The sequence below is a fragment of the Echeneis naucrates genome, chromosome 3 (assembly GCF_900963305.1).
Source record: "Echeneis naucrates chromosome 3, fEcheNa1.1, whole genome shotgun sequence".
Taxonomy (NCBI): domain Eukaryota; kingdom Metazoa; phylum Chordata; class Actinopteri; order Carangiformes; family Echeneidae; genus Echeneis; species Echeneis naucrates.
The window spans coordinates 6,715,577-6,734,388 of NC_042513.1; the positions used below are offsets into that span (position 1 = coordinate 6,715,577).

At 42.4% G+C, this 18,812-nt stretch overlaps 1 protein-coding gene across 1 annotated transcript; it reads left to right on the plus strand.

Annotated features, from left to right (window-relative positions):
- Nucleotides 1-275: 275 nt before the first annotated feature.
- tnfaip8l3 (tumor necrosis factor, alpha-induced protein 8-like 3) lies at nt 276-18,499 on the plus strand. Its single transcript, XM_029498533.1, has 2 exons — nt 276-595; nt 17,388-18,499. The coding sequence occupies exons 1-2, from the start codon at nt 550-552 to the stop codon at nt 17,948-17,950; spliced, it is 609 nt and encodes a 202-aa protein (XP_029354393.1). The 5' UTR covers nt 276-549; the 3' UTR covers nt 17,951-18,499.
- The last annotated feature ends 313 nt before the right edge of the window (nt 18,500-18,812 follow it).

Sequence of the window (18,812 nt, forward strand, 5' to 3'; positions counted from 1 at the left end):
GGGAGAGAGGGAGGGAGAGAGGAAGAGAGAGAGGAAGAGACGGCACTTACAGCATACAGAAAGAGGTAGAGAAAGAGTTTGAGTGGAGAGAGTGTGAAGAGGCTGACTGTGACAGCACCGAATGAGAGGAGGAGGAGGAGGAGGAGGGACTGAGTGTAAGCGGCAAGGGAGGGAGAAAAAGAGGGGGATGGACTGAGAGTGAGCAGGGGGAGGGAGCATCAGAAACGGGGAAAGTAGATGAGAGGGAGAGGAAAACTGAGAGTCAGGAGAAGAGAGGAGAGCAAAGGGAAAGGAGAGCAAAAAAAGAAAAAGGAAATTTGGGAGGACAGCTCAGCAAATCAGCCCAGTAGCATTCCTCTCACAGCTGCAGTGATCTTGGCTGGGAGGGGAAGTTTAGCTCACCAGGAGAAAAAGAAAAAATACAACAAATTGTATTTTCATTTTTCTTCTGTGGGTGAACAAATCAGAAGACTTCCTGGAGGGGAAAGGGAACAAGAAGAAAGAGGAATCAGAGAGCTTCTGCAGCCTCCGTGTGTCCTGCAGGGGAAGATGGATTCAGACTCCGGAGAGCAGAGTGACGGAGACCTCTCTCCAGGTAAGCCTCAGTGAGCCCCAAGACCATTGTGCTTATCAGACTTTAAGCAAAAATCCAACCTACATCGTAGTGTTTTCATTATCCAGAGGGTCAGTTGGTTTTTTCCTCCTGTTTTCCAGCACCTTTTCACCGTTTTTATGTGCCTTCACCCACTCTCCCAGTTTCCTCACAGTACACCCTCCTTCAGAGGTTCAACACATATGAATACTTCTTCAATGGCCCCAAAATTTTAGAATCACACTATTTTCAGCTACAAGAGACTCTCACAATTTTTCCAATATCTGTAGCTCATAGCTGCTGCTGTGACTCTGATGCGTGGACACTGACGCAAGTGACTGGCAGCGCTTCATTGAGAGTGGGGGTGAAAGCCGGCTCAGTCACCAGGAACAGACAAGCTCCAACACGTGCAACCAGTTTGTTCATCAACACATCTAGCCACAGAGAGAGCATCACCTCCCTCTCGCCTAAAATTACTCTCCTTACTGTAGTGCACTCAGGGATAATGAAAGTGGCCATTTCTATAAAAAACTAATCTGTAAATTTTCTACAGCATCAGAGGACAGGGCGCAGATTTTTTTTTACAACCGTACAGCCAAACTTGCATATTAAATATGCAGATACACACACAAACTAGGTTACAAGTCTCTTGGTATATTTTCCAGCATTCCAAGCATGGGCAAACTTTCTGAACAGTGATTCTGTGGAAAATTCTGTCAGAAGATGAAACTGCCTCGAGGAGATAAGTTTGAGTTCAAAGATCACGAATCAGGTGTTTCTCCAGGAGGTTTTCATTACTAAGCGCAGTAAAACCCAGCGCCCAGTCACATTCTTGCACATTCTTGTTTCCTTCTTACTTATTCATCAAATCTCTGGAAGGCATATGTATGTACCGTGTATGGACACTATTAGCAGATGCCAGAGGTGTCAGCTGATGAACATATCATCTCTCAGGGCTTGCTGTTGCCCCAGGTAATGATTGCTTAATAAAGTTGATGATGGTGTGCATGGCTGTTTGCCTGTTTATTTACCAGCATAGAGCTTTTGAATGTGAATGATGCTCTGTTGAACTGTGACCATCTGTCTGTCCATCTGGCCCACTATCTGTCCGTCTTTTGGTCCTTTTGAAAAAGCAGCATGAATTTAATATTAGATTCAGACACATGCAGACACATGTATATATATACATATGCTGTATTTATAGATGGATGGATGGATAGATGTATAAGTTACATCATCAGGGTTGGGGTTAACAGTATCAGGGCTGTCATATTTGTGCAGCATGGGCATGACAACCTTTAGACACATACGCTTTATCCATTTGACTTTCTCATGAAGTGATGTACGCTGTTTTCCAGACACTGGGCCAGAGGTAAATCATGGAAAGATTTTTCCTCTTTCTACACATGCCGTGATGTGTAAAAGCTTCCAGCATGTAAAGCGGCCAATTCTTTGTAGTGTAAAAGTAATTTCTCTTCTGGTTATCTACAGCTATCTGGCCTGCGAAAATCCCGTTGTACTCAGTGAAACGGTGAGGTTGACATGATAGCAAAAGCAGAATGACATTTCATTGGGGAGAAAGCTAGAGGCTGAATCATACTCAACATGAATGGGGCTTTAGGGTTGTGCTGCAGTTTCGGTTCTTCTGTCTCTTGTTAGCGACAAGGATTTTTACTTTTTATAAGGTCAGATGACCTCGCAAAGCCAGAGAAAATGTATTTTGAAAACATACTTAGAAAACCCTGATATACACAAACATGACCCTTTCCTCTGGATATGTGGATGAGGGATGTACGATTGATCCTAACCTTTCAGTATTTATTCTGGCACAGTGTAAATATTGAGCTATTCAGTTTCAGGCGTCTCTTAACCTTTAGCCTTCATTTCCACCCTTGAGCTGTTAGTGGTTGTTGTGAGAGAACACATGCTTTATTATTATCCTTATTGACGATGCTTGTTACATTCCTGGCAGTTAAACTATTGTCTCCCCTCAGCCTTTCTTCCATTTTTTGTTTTGTTCCCCCAATGCTTCTGGAAAGCCCGCGGAGGGCACACCTGACCATGGTTCATGGACCACAGGTTGTCCTGTGAAGCTCATGAGAATGTGTTCAACATAGAAAAAGCCCAAAAAAAAAGCAAAGAAAAAAAACAAAACAAAACCACACGTTATGGCTCGAGTTTTGAGTGGTCGAAGTCATGAGAATATTGTTGCTAGGTGACTGGCAATAAATCATAGATAAATCCTTATCAGGGATTTATCTTTGACAATAAGTACATCAATTTGAAATAGATAATAGCGTGCCTGGAGTAGATTCTGCTGGTGAAAACTTCCTTGTGGACTTCTCTCTGTTCTCTCTGAATGTAGGCTGTTTTCTGAAATGTTCAAATTGCGTAAAAGGGCGCGTGCTTTAAATAACTAGTGCTGACGATGAGCTGTTCCTTGTTGGTGACAAGCCTGCACCAACAGCTTCTTTTAACACTAAGCTTTTTAGCCACAGTGGAAATTATTGAGCGTGACATCACAATGTACGCGCATCCAAAGTCACAAAAAGCATATGAAAACCGTTTAAGAGGACACTACCGCTTTATAGTTTTGTTTAGTTTTTTTTTTTTTTTTGATGGCAGGTGATCATGTGAGAGTCAGGATTTGGACTTTGGAGTGAGCATTCTTCTTTTTTTTCTGTCTGTGGCCTCTGCATTGCGTTAAAGCACAGAGACCAGCCACACCATCCTGAATTGTGCTGTGCAATAATTACTCAGTTTAGATCCAACATAGCCACACTCACTCAGTCACACAAAAGTTCATATTTTTGCCAATAATCATCCAATCACCCAGTCATGCCGTGACCAAGCCGCTCGCCATTCAAATACCCGCAGACTGATTCATGCAGAAGTCATGCGCTCCCTTCCTGTGGCGAAGTGCAGATGACCACGCCTAATTTATGAGTCAAAGTGGGGCAAACCGTTCACACACCTGCTCTGATGAAGGCCTGCTGGAGTACACTGAGTGTGTTGCAGAAGTTAGACACTTGCATCTAACTACACACAGCTTCTCAGGGAGTGTGATGTCCACATACTCCTGAGTTCTGGTTGGAGTTTTTTTTTTTTTTTTTTTTTTTTTAGATACTTTCTTTGCTTTCAGTCTGCTTTTGGGTGATTCCTCATAGCGACAGGACTCATTATAGCACTGTGACCAAATGCAGAGCCGATGTGTTTGCATTTTAGTGCAAAGTAGATCTGTTCAAAAGAAGCTGCTTGGCGGTTATAATAACAGTTGTGAGATTCAGAAGGGCACGAGGGCTTTTGCTGTGGTTGAACTCTAAACAAAAAGAAACTGCAGATGTTGTTTGATGATACAACTGGCGTTTAATCCTCAGCCAGGTCATGTTATTTGCTTTGTGAGACACTGAAATACTAACATAATCCACAGCTCCACTGTAATAGCCACACTTCCACAAACACATGAAAGTTTTCCGGAAAAAAAGAAAGCTGCTCAATTAGAGAGGAGAGGGAGTATTGTTCAATCAGAGGAGAGCTTCTGCGAAATGATTGCCATGTTGGCAGACTGGTCACATACTTTACACATAAGAGATGGGCACAGCAGGCCAGCAAACACTAAAACACTCCCATACAACAACAAATGCACACAGACTGAAGAAGTGCCCACACATTTCTTACTCATTCACTTGGTCCTGTGCTGTCACAACACATGCATCTGCGAGTTTTTGTTTTTTTTTTTCCCCCTCCGTCTTTAATCTGGCCAGCAGATGGAGAATGCTCATTGCACCCCAGCCCTCTACAAACACGCACACACACACACACACACACACACACACACACATATACACAAACGCGGCACTAGGAGCTGGTTCTGGAAAATTGAAAGACGAATTGAGAAAACAAAGAAGAAAAGGAAAAGAGAAGTGAAGCTGTAAGTGGAAAAGGCGACTCAGAAGAAAGTGGTTTTTCCTCTCACTGCTGTGAAAGACAAATTCTAAAACTCCTCGTCCAGGTCCGTGACTGGTGTGTGAGTGTGCTTTCCCTTGGACGCACATGCATGAGCTGATAAAAAAAATACTGTGGCATTTCATGGTGTTTGTGGGCCATTTGGAGAGAGGACTGTTTCCCCACGACCGAGCCATTAACTGAAACATGGACTTACACCGCAAAGAGATTTTGACAAGGCCTCATAGACACTGGCTGAGGAGGAGGAGGAGGAGTAGAAGGCTGCGGTTTCACTGGAGGGCCAGCTGAAGCAAAGCAAACAGTTGCTAGTGGCGTCTGGTGTGTTTGGGGCAGGGGGAAGTTGTATTCAGGGTAGGCTGGATTGGTGTGAAAGAGTATTTAGCCTGTACAGCTATCTAAAGCAAGGAATGTTGGCTATATGGACAGGCGAGTGTATAAGCGTTGTATTACATCACTTGTGTAGTCTTAAATTGCTAGACATTTTTGATGGTAGTGTGCACTTTCATTATTCAGTTGTGGTATCTGGTACCTATATTCAACTTTGGAATCTAGCGTTCACACAAGTTTTTGCCATTAGTTCCTGACGGGTTTGTGGAAACCACTGCAGTCTGGTTTCTTCTTACTTACCATCTCCTGACATAAACTCACCATGTAAAAAATTTCAAGTAGAATGGAGCCTTTTCCTTCTGCCACTTAAATATAATGAAAAGGAACAGAAAATGAGTCAAAGTGGGAGGCGATTACACACACAGCTTTTCACACTAACCCTGCACAACTGAAATAGCTGTGCTGATCATAGTAGCATAAGATTGCAGTAAAAAAAACAACAGTAACAACAACAACAAAAAAATGTAGTGTACCTGTTTGGCATAATTTAGTGGAGCAGTGTGTCGGGTTTAACTGTCATTACTTTTACACCATTTTTTTCGGCAACCCGGGGCCTGCAGGGCATTTGGAAGTAGCAAATATGGTAATTATCACTGTGGTTTTATAAATTTAATTTGCCTTAATGGTTTTAAGTGGGGCTTAGATTAATTAATGGAATGATTGAGTTTGGAGCTGGTGGCGGAGAGGGTTAAAATGAAAGTCAGAAACAAATCCAGAGAAGTGAGTGTGCGTCTGTTTATATGAGTGTGTGTGTGTGCACCACAGTTATTTCCTGGTCATTAGTTAGTGGTGGGTTGGCAGCAAAGGGAGCAGCAGTGCTTTGGATTTACACTTAAGCATGTCATGCACAGTTAGGGCCTTCATGGCCAAGGTTTAAAGTACATACAGGTTTATCACTACAATCAGAGCAGGAGCAACTTTTTAATTGGAGCAGCTTAGACGGCCTTTCCTGGACAGCCTTTGCTCCCCTAATCTTTATAACGGCAAGTTGTTTTCTCATCATGGGTTTATTTTATCTGTCTTTAACATCTACCACTGTGCTGCCTTGAAGAATTCAAACACACGGTCTTTTGAGAGCTATGATGCTATGATTACCTCACCCACTGGAGCTGTGGTTGTCAAAGGAGCTATTTGTAAGTTTCGCTTTTGCTACATAGCCATCATTAGCATAAAAAACTGCTTACTTACCAGTCAAGAGAAAACATTGTGAGTCCAGAATCAAACTTCATTCTTTCACTTTCCAAGAGCTGTGATTGACAGAAACACAATCACAGTTTTTAAAGTTAGTACTCTATCTGACAAGCCTGGTTTATTTTCTTACGTTCTCAAAACTCTTGTATTATAAAGACATTAATGGCCAAAAAGTTTGTTCAGCACCAACCACCACCATCCACTTCCAAACCAAGAACACAATAATGGCCAAACTAACAAAATCTCAATGTTGAATAGCTGAAGTCATGAAGAACCTTGCCACAGTTGCACTAGTTATTGTAACTCTCTCATGCAGCACTTCTGTCTGCAGCCTTCTTGAAATTGAGATGAGATTCACATTTGAAATACAAGAAAAAACAGCAATGTCTAACAGCACTGAACAGCATGGCCCGGATGCAGAAAGTAATGTTGGCTGTACTTGCTGTAATTAGCATTATTCCAAATGCCACTGTGATCCTTTGAGCATCCCATCGGCCACTGGCATGCCTTCAAAGCTTTATGGGAGCTGTAGTTTTGGATGGCAAATTAAATCTTTCTGCCATAATTTCCAGGTAATTCCTGCTTGTTTAGCATTCAGATGTGACTTTATATTTTAGTGAATGAAGTACTTCAGTTTGGGATGGTGGACATTCAGACAAAATTCGGTTTTACCAGAGCCCAAAAATAATTATACATTCATTAATCACTTATTCTTTAAACACTACCAATACAATCTATAATGCAGAAGTTGATACTATACTGGAAGACCAGTTATCTGGCCATGAAAAACCTTTTGTTATTTATTGGTATGTTCAGGAACATGAACGTATTTGCAACTTGAAAGTTGTCAAATCCATAGGTGCTATCAAAATGTTCATAAAAATCTTTTAATTACGTTTACCTCAATGTTTAAAGAAATGAGGCAAGGACCACAAAGTCTACTTAGATGTGAATGCCAGAGATGGAGAGGACAGCTCGTGCAGGGAGAGGGGCTGCGGCTCTATATAAGGTCAATGTCTGGCTGAGCTTTGTGGTCCGAAGCTTCCCAGCGACTCATTTTTACGTAAACCCCAGTTAGAGTGAGTAAACAAACAGGGACGCGGGAGTTATGGGAAAACCTGGCAAGCCAGGACGATCGTGCATGGGAGGATTTGAGAGTGTGTGTTTGTGTGGGTGAGTGGGTGCCTACACGCATGTGTGTCTTTGTAAATGATGCCACTGCGTGCTGAGACTTGGCTGAGGTCTATGAGAGGAGCAACTCACCCGGGGCCTGCAAACACTTACTTCCTTGCCACTCATGTTCAGCTCAGTGTTGTAAATCTGGTGAGAAATGGACAGAGAGGAAGAGACGGTCCAAAAGGGACGAGGGCTTCAACAAAATGTAAGACAAAGACACGCGCTGCAGTTAATACTGCTGCGGAGGGAAGGGAAGGAGGATGAGAAGATGTCTCTGATGCTGTGTGGGTCTGCGCCTGATGTGAAGGAACTCTGACAGGAGCAACACAATCACAATGCGGACATAAGATTTCATCTCTCTTCCTTTAACACCTCCATCTCCTCCATCCTTTTCTCCGTCACTCCTCCACGCTCTTTTTGAATGAAGTGACAAATCTGCCGACATTCAGAACAGATTGATTATTTTCATCCATCTTTATTCAGAGCATTTCTATAAGCAAACATGTCCACTTTTTCTGCTTTCGTCGATTCACGTTTATTAATCTTGACTGAATGGTGCTGAATGAAAACCTACGTGTTGCCAGCTCTTCCCACTCCCATCACTCTCTCTTTCTTGCCTACTTTCTCTCTCTGTAAACAGCTTAGTTTCTTGATTTCAGATGGAAAATGTTCAGCAAACTTTCTGTCTGGGTCCTGAGCCAGATAAAGTAGGGAAAGCCCCAGTATTTTATCTCTTGTGTTTTTTATTAGGCTTCACCCTCACAGTCTGTCATTACAGTTCACACACAGACACACATGCCCACACATTTGCACACACTTTCTATAAATAGAGCACCAGAGTTTTAATAAATCACTGTATTTTGAAGTGATCACATGTCAATCAAACTGCATGTCATATTTTCAGAACTGAAAACTAGTTAGTGTTTCTATTTTTGTTAATGTTCAAAATGGTTATTCATCCTGTTCGCTGTATCCAAAGCACACTGATGTTGTAGAAAGCATCACTTCCTGTGTACCAGGACTGCCCTGGTACTGAATTTTCACAATGCCTGGCCACAGCTAACAACAGCTGGTAGAGACGTTAGCTTTACAACAGAGGAGAGGTCAAAGGCCACGGAGCTCACAGGGCCCTGTAGTCTGTGCTCTGACCCAACAGGATGTCCTGTATACCACTTTTCATCCTCTGTGGACCAACAAGCTTCTCTGGTTTTCATAACAGGGGTAGTGACTGTGATGCACACCAAGAGCAGAGCTCAAGGTGGAGGTCAAATCATTGATCTGTCTCTCTCTTTCGCTCTCTCTCTCTCCACCCACTCTGCCCCATTCTTGTGACAAGCGATCAAGCCAGCGGCACATCAGTCAATCAGACATTTCCTGCCACTGCCTCATTTTGCTCCATCCTCTGGGTTTGACTCCAGAGGGACGTGACCATTAAAACTCAGATGCAGAGAGACAAAGAAAGAGATGAGGGATGGAGCATTAAATTAGCCCGTGCAGTAGCTAAAGGCAGTGTGTTCCTGTGTCCCTCCTGACTCTTAAGTGCTTTTTCCTGGACTGTTAGTCATTGGAGAGACACTTTGTCTACTCTGACGATCAACACACTCAGTAGTTTCAAACACTATTCATGAGATGTCTTCATCACGTCCTATTACTTTTGCACAGTTTCCCGAAAGCTTTGCTTGTCTGTTTGTATTCCTGGATTTGCCAGAAAAGCTGCGTCAAACCTTCTTTAGCCCATATATTCAAATAATGCGTGTGTTAAGGTTGTACTCTGTCTTCATTTAGGCACCTTGTTGTGCTCCTGCATTTACTGCCTCACCCATCTCACATTTGACTTACTCTTAAGAGCAAGAGTGAAAATATCAGAAATGTTTTTTGTTTTTTTTTTGGTGATTTATGAGGTTCCCTTTGTTTGTTTGTTTGTTTTTAGGTTTGTTGTTTTTTGTTTTTTTTTTTCAGTTAGAAAAATGCCAGGAAAAATCTGTATGTCCTGCTATTAAACTGCTGTTCTAGCAAGAATGAACTAGTTGTAACTTGTACAATCCCCTTTCAGCCAGCTACATCAAATTATCCATATCTCCACAAAAGAATGAACTTTAACCTTTGCACAAATGAAAGTCATTAAGGTATTAAAAGGGAGTTATTTATTAACCCTAGAGGTCTGAATGCCACTCTACATCCCGAGCAGCTGTTAATGGCACTGTGAATAACTCTGACTGCCCTTTGGAAACTGGCACAGACTCAGATTTTACATGTCATGAATAATGCACATCAACGTAGTACACTGTACCTCTCTCAGTGAAAACCACTTTTTTTATTTTGTTCTTATTATCCTCAGTTACCTTCTTCTAGATATAAAAGCACACATGCATTGCATCAGACAGAGGCTGTGTAGGGGTTGTATGTTTGAGTCATCATCTCATTTGAGCAGTGGGAGTCGTGAATACGCCACTGTGGAGCCTTTGCATGTCCAGAATGAGAGGAAGAGAGACATGAAATATCAAAAAAGAAGCGAGAGTGGGGCACTGGTGAGTGTGAACCCCATGCACAGAAGACTATCAGGTTTTAATTTCCCCATATTGTTTCCCACTCTCTCTGTTTCCAAAAAATAAATCTTTTAAACAGAAGAGAAAGTGAAAATATATTTCATCTACAGGATACCTGGCCAGTTCTCTGCTTGTGTATGAAGAGATGCATCCTGTTGCATCTTCAGACACTCTGTTTACTATTTTTCTGTTTGCATGGGTGTCGAGGTGTAATCACAGGAAAGAACTGACAAAACTGTAAATCAACAAGTCAGATGTCGGCAGCTTGTAGTATTCATTGAATCATTCATACTCTACTGCTTATCCATTTCTGGGTTGCAGGGGTTTCTGGAGCTCACTCTGGGTGAGGGTGGGGTCACCCTGGACAGGTCGCCAGTCCATCACAGGGCCAACACACAGAGACAGACAGAGACCAACAACCACTCACACTCACCAGTTAACCCAAACACGCATTTCTTTGGAGGGTGGGAGGAAACCCACACAAGCACAGGGAGAACATACAAACTGGAACCAAGCCGGGAACCAAACCCACAACCTTCTTGTTGTGAGGCAACCACACTAACCACTGCGCCGCCGTGCTGCCTAATCTTGTAGAGTGACATGTAAAAATAAACACATCTGTCCTCCAGCTCCACTACTCCCTGACATCAGCTGTCACCACATACCATCCTCTGCTCCCCACTCCAGTCCGGTGGCCTCTCAGGCTTACTTAACCCTGCAGGCTATTAAAACCCCCTTTACTCCGGCTGAACGACCCACTTCATTGTTTTTCTCCGGTATTCTCCAGTCCACGCAAATTCCTTTCTGCAAAGCTAAAGAAAATGTCAAGGCAAAAGAGAAGGAAGTCAACCTGCCATGGATGGATAACATACTTTATTACTGAGTACTTTTCCTGGACATCTTACTGCAGCATGAGCACACAAGTTGGCAGACTTTAAAGTCTGCCTCTTCTATGTGAGATGTGAATGCAACTAATGCAGAAGCCTACCTTAACACATGAAACAAATGGGGATTAGCTGCAAAGGAAAAGGACTGGAAAATTATTGCTATATTAGCATTTACATGTTGAATAGAACGGCTCATGGCCTACTCATTTAGCAGTCCATGTCTTGACTCTTGAATTATCCAATGCATTTCAGCCTGTTAATGGAAAGCAAACATACAGTCAGGAATTTACAACGTACAGGATAGCTTTGTAGATTTTGTCTTGCACAAAAAACAACCTTCCTGCCCTCTGCATTTTGATTGGGGCTTTCTGTCAGCAAACGTAATCATTTGGCAGTTTGAGTTATTAATGGTTATGGTACGGCTGACTGGTACACAGCTTTGGATGGATGCTTCTACTGAACCTGACTGTGTATTAGCACCTTGTCTGTCGTGGGATCACAGACAAGGAAACACAAACAAAAAAAAAAAAAAATCCAACAAAAATCTCATTCACTGACTGGCCTCATTTTACCCAATACTAAACATGAGCATGTTGTTATTAGCAACATGAACAGGGAAGCACTTATTTGTTATGTGTGTGTGTGTGAGAGAGAGAGAGAGAGAGAGCTACCTGATAAGGTGAACAGAGCAGAAGTACATTAATTCATGGCAGCCAGGAGAGGATTGTTTTAGGAAAGACTAGTTATTTCAGTTGTTGTGGTTTTTTACTTTAATTTGTGATTATTTGGATGTTACTGGGGCATTAATGGTGGCGTATTGGTTAGCGCTGTGGTGCTGGTTCCCATCCTGGGGTCCTTTCTGTGTGGGTTTCCTCCAGGTACTCTGGTTTCCTCCAACCATCCAAAGACATCATATTTGGGTTAACTGGTGACTCTAAATTGTCCATAGGTCTGAGTGTGAGTGTGAGTGGTTGTTCATCTCTGTGTGTCTTTGTGTGTTAGCATTGTGATGGACTGGCGACCACTTCATTATAGATGTCAGATGTACAATATCCATCGCACATACCGAACACGTGTTTGTCCTCTATTAGTCTAACACTGATGCACTTGAGCCAATAAATATCACTATTGACTGAACTGATTTCGTAGGATTTTCTCAGGCTTGGTTTTGATCCAATTTAATACCTAGAACAGTTAGTGTCACAACAAATAACTATTCTTTCCTCAAAATTATGATGATCAATGACTGTATGAGTTATGATGGTTTGTTTTGTTTTGCTTTGTTTTTTTAGAGAGAAATCCGACAATTCAAAAATATCTACTGAACCACAGACAGGTTCAGACACACATTCACACAGTTGCCTCAGTCAGACATATATGACTGCCTCCAGCATTGACTTGGTAAAGGCCATTTGGCCACTGTCAGCTGTTGATCCTGCTAATAGCTCATTCCTCTGGTTACTCTGGAACAAGGCCAACACAAGCCTCAGGACTCATCTCACAGCCCAGCTGCACAGCACACTGGAGAAAATATCTACATTAGCAAGTCATTTCATCGAGTGTTGAGTTTTATCAGTAGCCACTTGTCTATTGGTGGGCCACGACATGCTCACCCAACTTTTAGATTTAATGTGCAGTGCAGTGGGTGATTATGAATGCAAAACTTTTTCTGCTTTGTACTAGATGCCTTTTCACTTTCTGGAGGAGATGAAGATCAATAGCACTCTCCTATATTTTCATAATACGCAAGGATACATTCAGCAGTCAGTTAACTTGGCCTTGACCAAAGACTAGAAACCAGGTGAAATCTCACCTACCTCCATTAAAAGTTAACCATTTCATTTTGCAGTAAAAATCACACAGAATGCTCCCCCGCCAGAAAGATAATAAGCATAATAACCACATAATCCATAAGAGAGGGGTATTTTCTCTAAAATCCTTGATATTGCGGTTCCTTTTCATTGATTTATTATCTTGTATATCCATTTGCTGCAATTGGTCTGCATAGATATCAAGGTTTTTAGCTGAAAAGACCATAAATCAGTCAAGCTGGTCTTTTTTTTTTTTTTTTGGAGTGCAATGCCTTTAGCCGAGCAGGTTTGGCTGGTGTCCATGATCCACACTGGATGTATGTTCTGATGCAGCGCAGCAGAAACTGTTGACTCAGCGCTCTAAAAACATCAGGCGGAACAAAGAGAGCCTGTCTAGTCAACAGCGACGGCCAGAGAGCAGCGAGCACTTTACTAATCCTGATGTTAAAAGTAAACTTTACCAACTCCCAAAATACTCTTATGTAACCACTCTGATGGGCTGATGGCTTCTCTGACCAGCCCTGCAGTGGAGGACAGCCCTGCACACAGTAACCCACTTTATTCAGTGAAAATGCCACACTTAAGCACAAGTGATGTGTAGAAACCAACGTGCAAGCAGGAGGGCAAAGTGTGTGAGAGCAGGTGAAGGATAAGTAACAGAATGGACAGATGTCTGGTCGTCTCTGCCCTGACAGCACGGACTTGTCTCTGACTCGTCCTGACACATTGGTTTATACATGTCACTCATCTCAGCCTCTGGGTGACGCTTGATATGTGAATATGTGTGAGAGCTTGGACTTCACATCTAACCTCACTCGCTGTATGTGCTAAAATCTCCAACCAGACTGTGAATCACCCACCAGCACTCTGACTCACACCTCAAGCAGCCTCATGTCCGTTCCTCACAGCATCCCCCCTCCACACTCCTGCATTTTTGCTTGCATTCTTCATCATCTCTGGGATGTACATCCAAACTTGAAATAGTGGTCAAGGATACCGAACAGATAGTCACCTGCTGGCCGTGAGAAAAAGGCTCCAGGCTGCGTGGTCGTGGAGGGTGGCAGAAGAATAATTACGGCAGTCTAAAAACGGAAACGATCTAATCAGTTCTTTTCATGCAGCACTCTTTTCAGATAGTAATTAAACTCATCTTCACTCTGATAATCACACATCTCGGTGATTTCATTGCACAGAGGAGATTTTCATTTAGAGAGTGAGTGCTCACACGTACTGGTTGGATCCAAGACCACAACCATTGGTCTGACAAGGCCGGCTTTATGGAGCGAGCTGTCACCTTCATCAGTGTGCCAGGGTTTCAGAAATCTATCCAGTTGGGTTCCTGAATATCAGAGGCTCCCTGGAACAAAGAGCTGCTTCAGAGAAACAGGAAATGAAAGTGACAAAGAGAGCCTGTTGATGAGAGGCACAGATCTGCCTAATGAAAACCACAGTTACATATCCTGGTGTTGCTATTCAAATCATCATCAAGGCTCCTAATGTATGAATTTATATGAATTCATACATTTAGTATCATCTTATCACCACCACGTAGTTTACATCTGCAGACTGCAGACTGCATGCGTGAGGCACTAACTCATCCCTCCCTGAGTGCATCGGTTGTGGTAATTGTCTATTGCAGGCGAGCATTTATTTGAAGGATGAATATCCTTATTTAACCTTCCGCATATGCATGCAGAGCATGCAGATTGAAATTAACCGCACATAACTCTCACCAGTTCTCACCAGTTGTTTTTTCAATCTACCTTCGTTTGTCGTTTGTTTCTGAGATCAGATTGTAAATAACTTTAAAGGTGCACAAATTGTTTGTATCACAGATTGATCAAATGGCCATGCATGGAAGGAGCGGTGAATAATGAAGACACAGATAATTATTGTCTAACTCTGTAATTTCCCTCAGCTCTGTGGAAACTTGTTCCTTCTTTCCGCTTATTGTTTTTATTTTATGGCCTGCAACTTTAAGGGTTTGGTTGAGTCGCCCCTCTGTCATGAACTTTGTTTCCATCCAGTGCAGACCAGTATTTTTAAAGAGGAAAGATTTGGTTAAGCCCACCTTTCACTATTTTCCTGGCAGACAGACAGATGTAGCATGTAGCTGGTGAAAGAAGTGAAGAGCCAGATATTTCCCTTTGGAGTTACAAACAGGGCTGCAAAGAGAGTAAATGCGTCAGCCGCATCTTCCAGAGGAATGACTTCAAATTGTATGGTAACATTGCTCTCTGTCTGTTAATCTTTATGAATTGGCAAGGCAGGACAGGATTCCTTGTGCTTTCTCTTTGGAAATGTGATGATTACTTTAAAGGGCATAATGGGATTGGCAAAGAGTTCGTAGGCGATTGTATTTATGGGGATTACTTTCAGGATGCCCCACTGTTGCTTTAGAGGCTGATATGTGAATGACTATTAGTCTCACAGAGTTATCACTATTTTACTCCTAATAAATAACGTGACGTTACTTTTCTTCACAGGCATATTATTCAGTACTGAAACCTATAAAGAGCTATAGACTGTTATTAACGTTGGCGATAAGCTTCTCAAACCAGAACAGCTCCTCTCTCCGTTCATCACATCACATCAACACAAGGAAATCCATCCTTTTGACCCCTAACCGTGTTTACACAGCAGATTTAAAACATATCCGTACTGTAAATTGTGATTTAGTTAAACAAGCCTGGTATTTTCCTTGCACAGGTTTGGCATATCCATTCCTACCCATCCACTCACACCACTTTTGTCTACCACACAAAGGGTCTCACCCACACTCGTCTGAAGTTGTACAAAGGAGCAGTAAAAAAAAAGCAGAACATTCAATCTTTTGTACTGGGAAATTACTGTAGATACAGAAATTTGTCTTATTAGCCATTGAATGTCATGATGGGATAATTATAAGCACGTGAAATGCCATTTAGCTTCAGACCAATGCAGGAAATGTCACCTTTGTACGTTCGCATGAAATGCCACAGATTGGGTTTCTCCCAGTTGTTGTGCATCATCCAGCCTCTTTTCTATTTGTGTATTTGAATAACACACAGACACAGGGATGATGTGACAATACTGTGAACTGTTTGGTCACTGTTTTTGTTTTTTTTTTTTTGTTTTTTTTTATGAAATTACAATGACAACAAAGCAGGTGTTCCTCTTTGAATTTGGACTCATCTGCTGTTATGTGCTGAGCCCACTGGGCAATGACGCCTCCATGCACCCTCTCTCTCTCTCTCTCTCTCTGACTCTTTCTCTTGCTCTCTCTTTCTCTTTCTGTCTCTCTCGAGCTGTACATGTGGAGGAGGAAGAGGATGACAATGTGCCCAGGGAACAAGAGAAAAAAGTGACGACCCATTGCCTGGCTTTAAGCATAATAGCAGTTATCTGCTGTGTATAATAAAACCCAATTCGGTCCTCCCACTTCTCGCATTCACACAGACACATGTTAGGCTGCTGGTACCACTATTTAAGGATACACAACCTTGATGTTGCCCTCTATGATAGACTGCAGTGGGTTTGGCATAAAACTGTGATCAACCTGGGCTTGTAAAGAAACACTATACAAAGAGTTTCTTATCTTTATATAGCACTTGATGTTATCCAGAGCAGATAGTTATTCCTCCCAGAGTTAGCCTGCCACATCACTGCCAACTCCAGGAAGGACGCCGCCCTGTTGTAGAATGTGGCCGCTCCTCAGCTTCCACTTGTTCAGTCTGTGCTCTGTACTGAGATGAGATTGAACACAGCCACCAACTTTTTTGTTGTGAAAGCGGAAAAAGTAATGTCAGTGAAAACAGGGAAAAGGATCCTGATTATTATTGCAGAGGGTCAAGAGAGTTTCAGATGACTCTTTATCCAGATGGATGCCATGAGTTACATGTCAGTAAATTTGAATTTAAGGGCAGTGTTTTAAAATAATAGCATGTACAGAGCTGTACTGAACCTTATACTGAAAATGGCTTGGTGCTCCTTTGGGAGCATATTCATCCACAAAAGATCCCAACCAGACTCCATTTACAATATTTAAACGACTGGATATAAGTTTTAAAAGAAAAAACCCTGATCTTATTAATTCTCTGGCTCTCCTAATGTTCAGATTCTTTCAGGTTGCATTTGTATGTACAAAAAGCTAATAAATGTAAGCCCCTTTCCCACCGGTCAAAAAAACTGCTATTATCCGGCTTTTGTCAGTAATTGAGGATACAATCTGCATTTACAGCCGGGTCACATGACTCTGCAGTAGACACAGGTATTCATTCTCTGATCAGTTTTGATCTAAACATAACATCCAAGTGAACAAGCCGGGTTTTGCTGCTGCACAAACACTGTGAACAGGCCCCCCACCTCAGGCAGACGAAGCTGCAGCCCTTATATTTCAAAGACACATTAAAATACCCCGCACAGGCTCCAACACTGTCTCATCGGTTGGCACGACGGCTGGCAACTCACTCTACAGCTCCTCCGTGGGATTTAACTACATGTGATAACATCTCAAGTCATAGTTTCACCCGATGAATTTTAATAAAAAAAAAAACAACTAACTTTATACCCACAAATTTTCACGTGTACAGAAACACAACTTCTGAAAGCACATTCACTCTATGTCTTTTATGTTGTGATAGTGTGTCAGTATTTCCCTTCCATCTTCTTCTGCTGTCTCAATATATTAATACTGCATTTAAGTATCAAAGCAAGAAAATCAATTCCTCATTACTGCACTGTTGTGTTCGACTCACCAATTAATTATATAATTTTACAGTCTTTTTTTTAAACTTACAACCAACCTCACACACGTTGTCTTTCTCTGCTGTTCTCTTTCCTCTCCTTACAGGGCAGGAGAGTTTTAACTCTCGCTCCCTGGCCCTACAGGCCCAGAAGAAGATCCTGAGTAAGATGGCAACCATGGTGGTGGCCAACATGTTGACGGATGACACTAGCAGCGAGATCTTGGATGAACTCTACAAGGCAAGCCGAGAATTCACCAAGAGCAAGAAGGAGGCCCACAAGATTATCAAGGATGTCATCAAGATCGCCCTGAAGATTGGGATCCTTTACCGGAACCACCAATTCAGCCCAGATGAGCTGGACACGGTGGAGCGCTTCAAGAAGAAGATGAACCAGGCGGCCATGACAGCGGTGTCGTTCTATGAGGTGGAGTACACATTTGACAGGAATATTCTGTCAGAGCTCCTTCTGGAGTGCAGGGACCTGCTCCACACCCTGGTTGAGCAGCACCTGACCGCACGCTCACATGCACGCATCAACCACGTTTTCAACCATTTTGCCCACGGGGAGTTCCTGGCTGAGCTCTACGGGGACGGAGAGGAGTACAGACTCTCTCTGAGGAAGATCTGCAATGGCATCAACAAACTGCTGGATGAAGGAACACTTTAACCTCCTACTCCTGACCTCTTTCACCTCTAGCTCTTTCTCCTTCTCCTGCTGCTTTCCCTTCCTCCATCTTTTTCTCTTTCATCCACGCACCACTGGCCACTCCCATCCTGCACTTTTTTGCTCTCATCTTCCTGATTCCACATCTGTGGAGCTATTTGTAACATCCTGATGCTGTGGTTCAGTGGGGGAATTTTTTTTTAAGACTATCTTTCCACTCAGTGGATCATTGCTGTGCACTGGGATGGCCCGTTTGACATTGTATGCATTAAAGTGATCACCTTTGTCTGCAAAAGTGTACTGTACCAAAAACAACATACATTAAGTATATTTGGATATGGAAGATAGTCAGAAGTAGTGATCTGTCCCTCTCTCTTTATGTTTGTGTGTGTGTGTGTGTGTGTGTGTGTGTGCATGTGTGCACATGTGTTTGAGATTAACTTGAATAATGTGTTTGTACATAAGACCAACTATGACATGGTGTGTGTATCATGTATGTGTCAATCTTCTCTACAAGGGTGTAACACTTGTCTTTTATTAAAGATTTCTTGTAAACAATAATTTGCAGTTCTTCTGACAACTATACCTCTGTGCGAGCAGGGAAACATTATTGGGGTGCATTCTTCTGGATAACATTCATGCTACAAATAAGGAAAACATAATATAAACATAATCTAACCAGTTACTCTGGGAGTAATGTCTCAGCTTTACTGAACCCCAAATACCCAAATATTTTACTGCTGCTTTTTTGAGGGGAAATGGGCACAATGATAGGAAATGCACAGATGGGCCAAGTTTGGGAAATAAGCCACAAATGGTGCATTAAGCTGTGAGGTTCCCATTCATTTGAGCTGCATGCATTCCA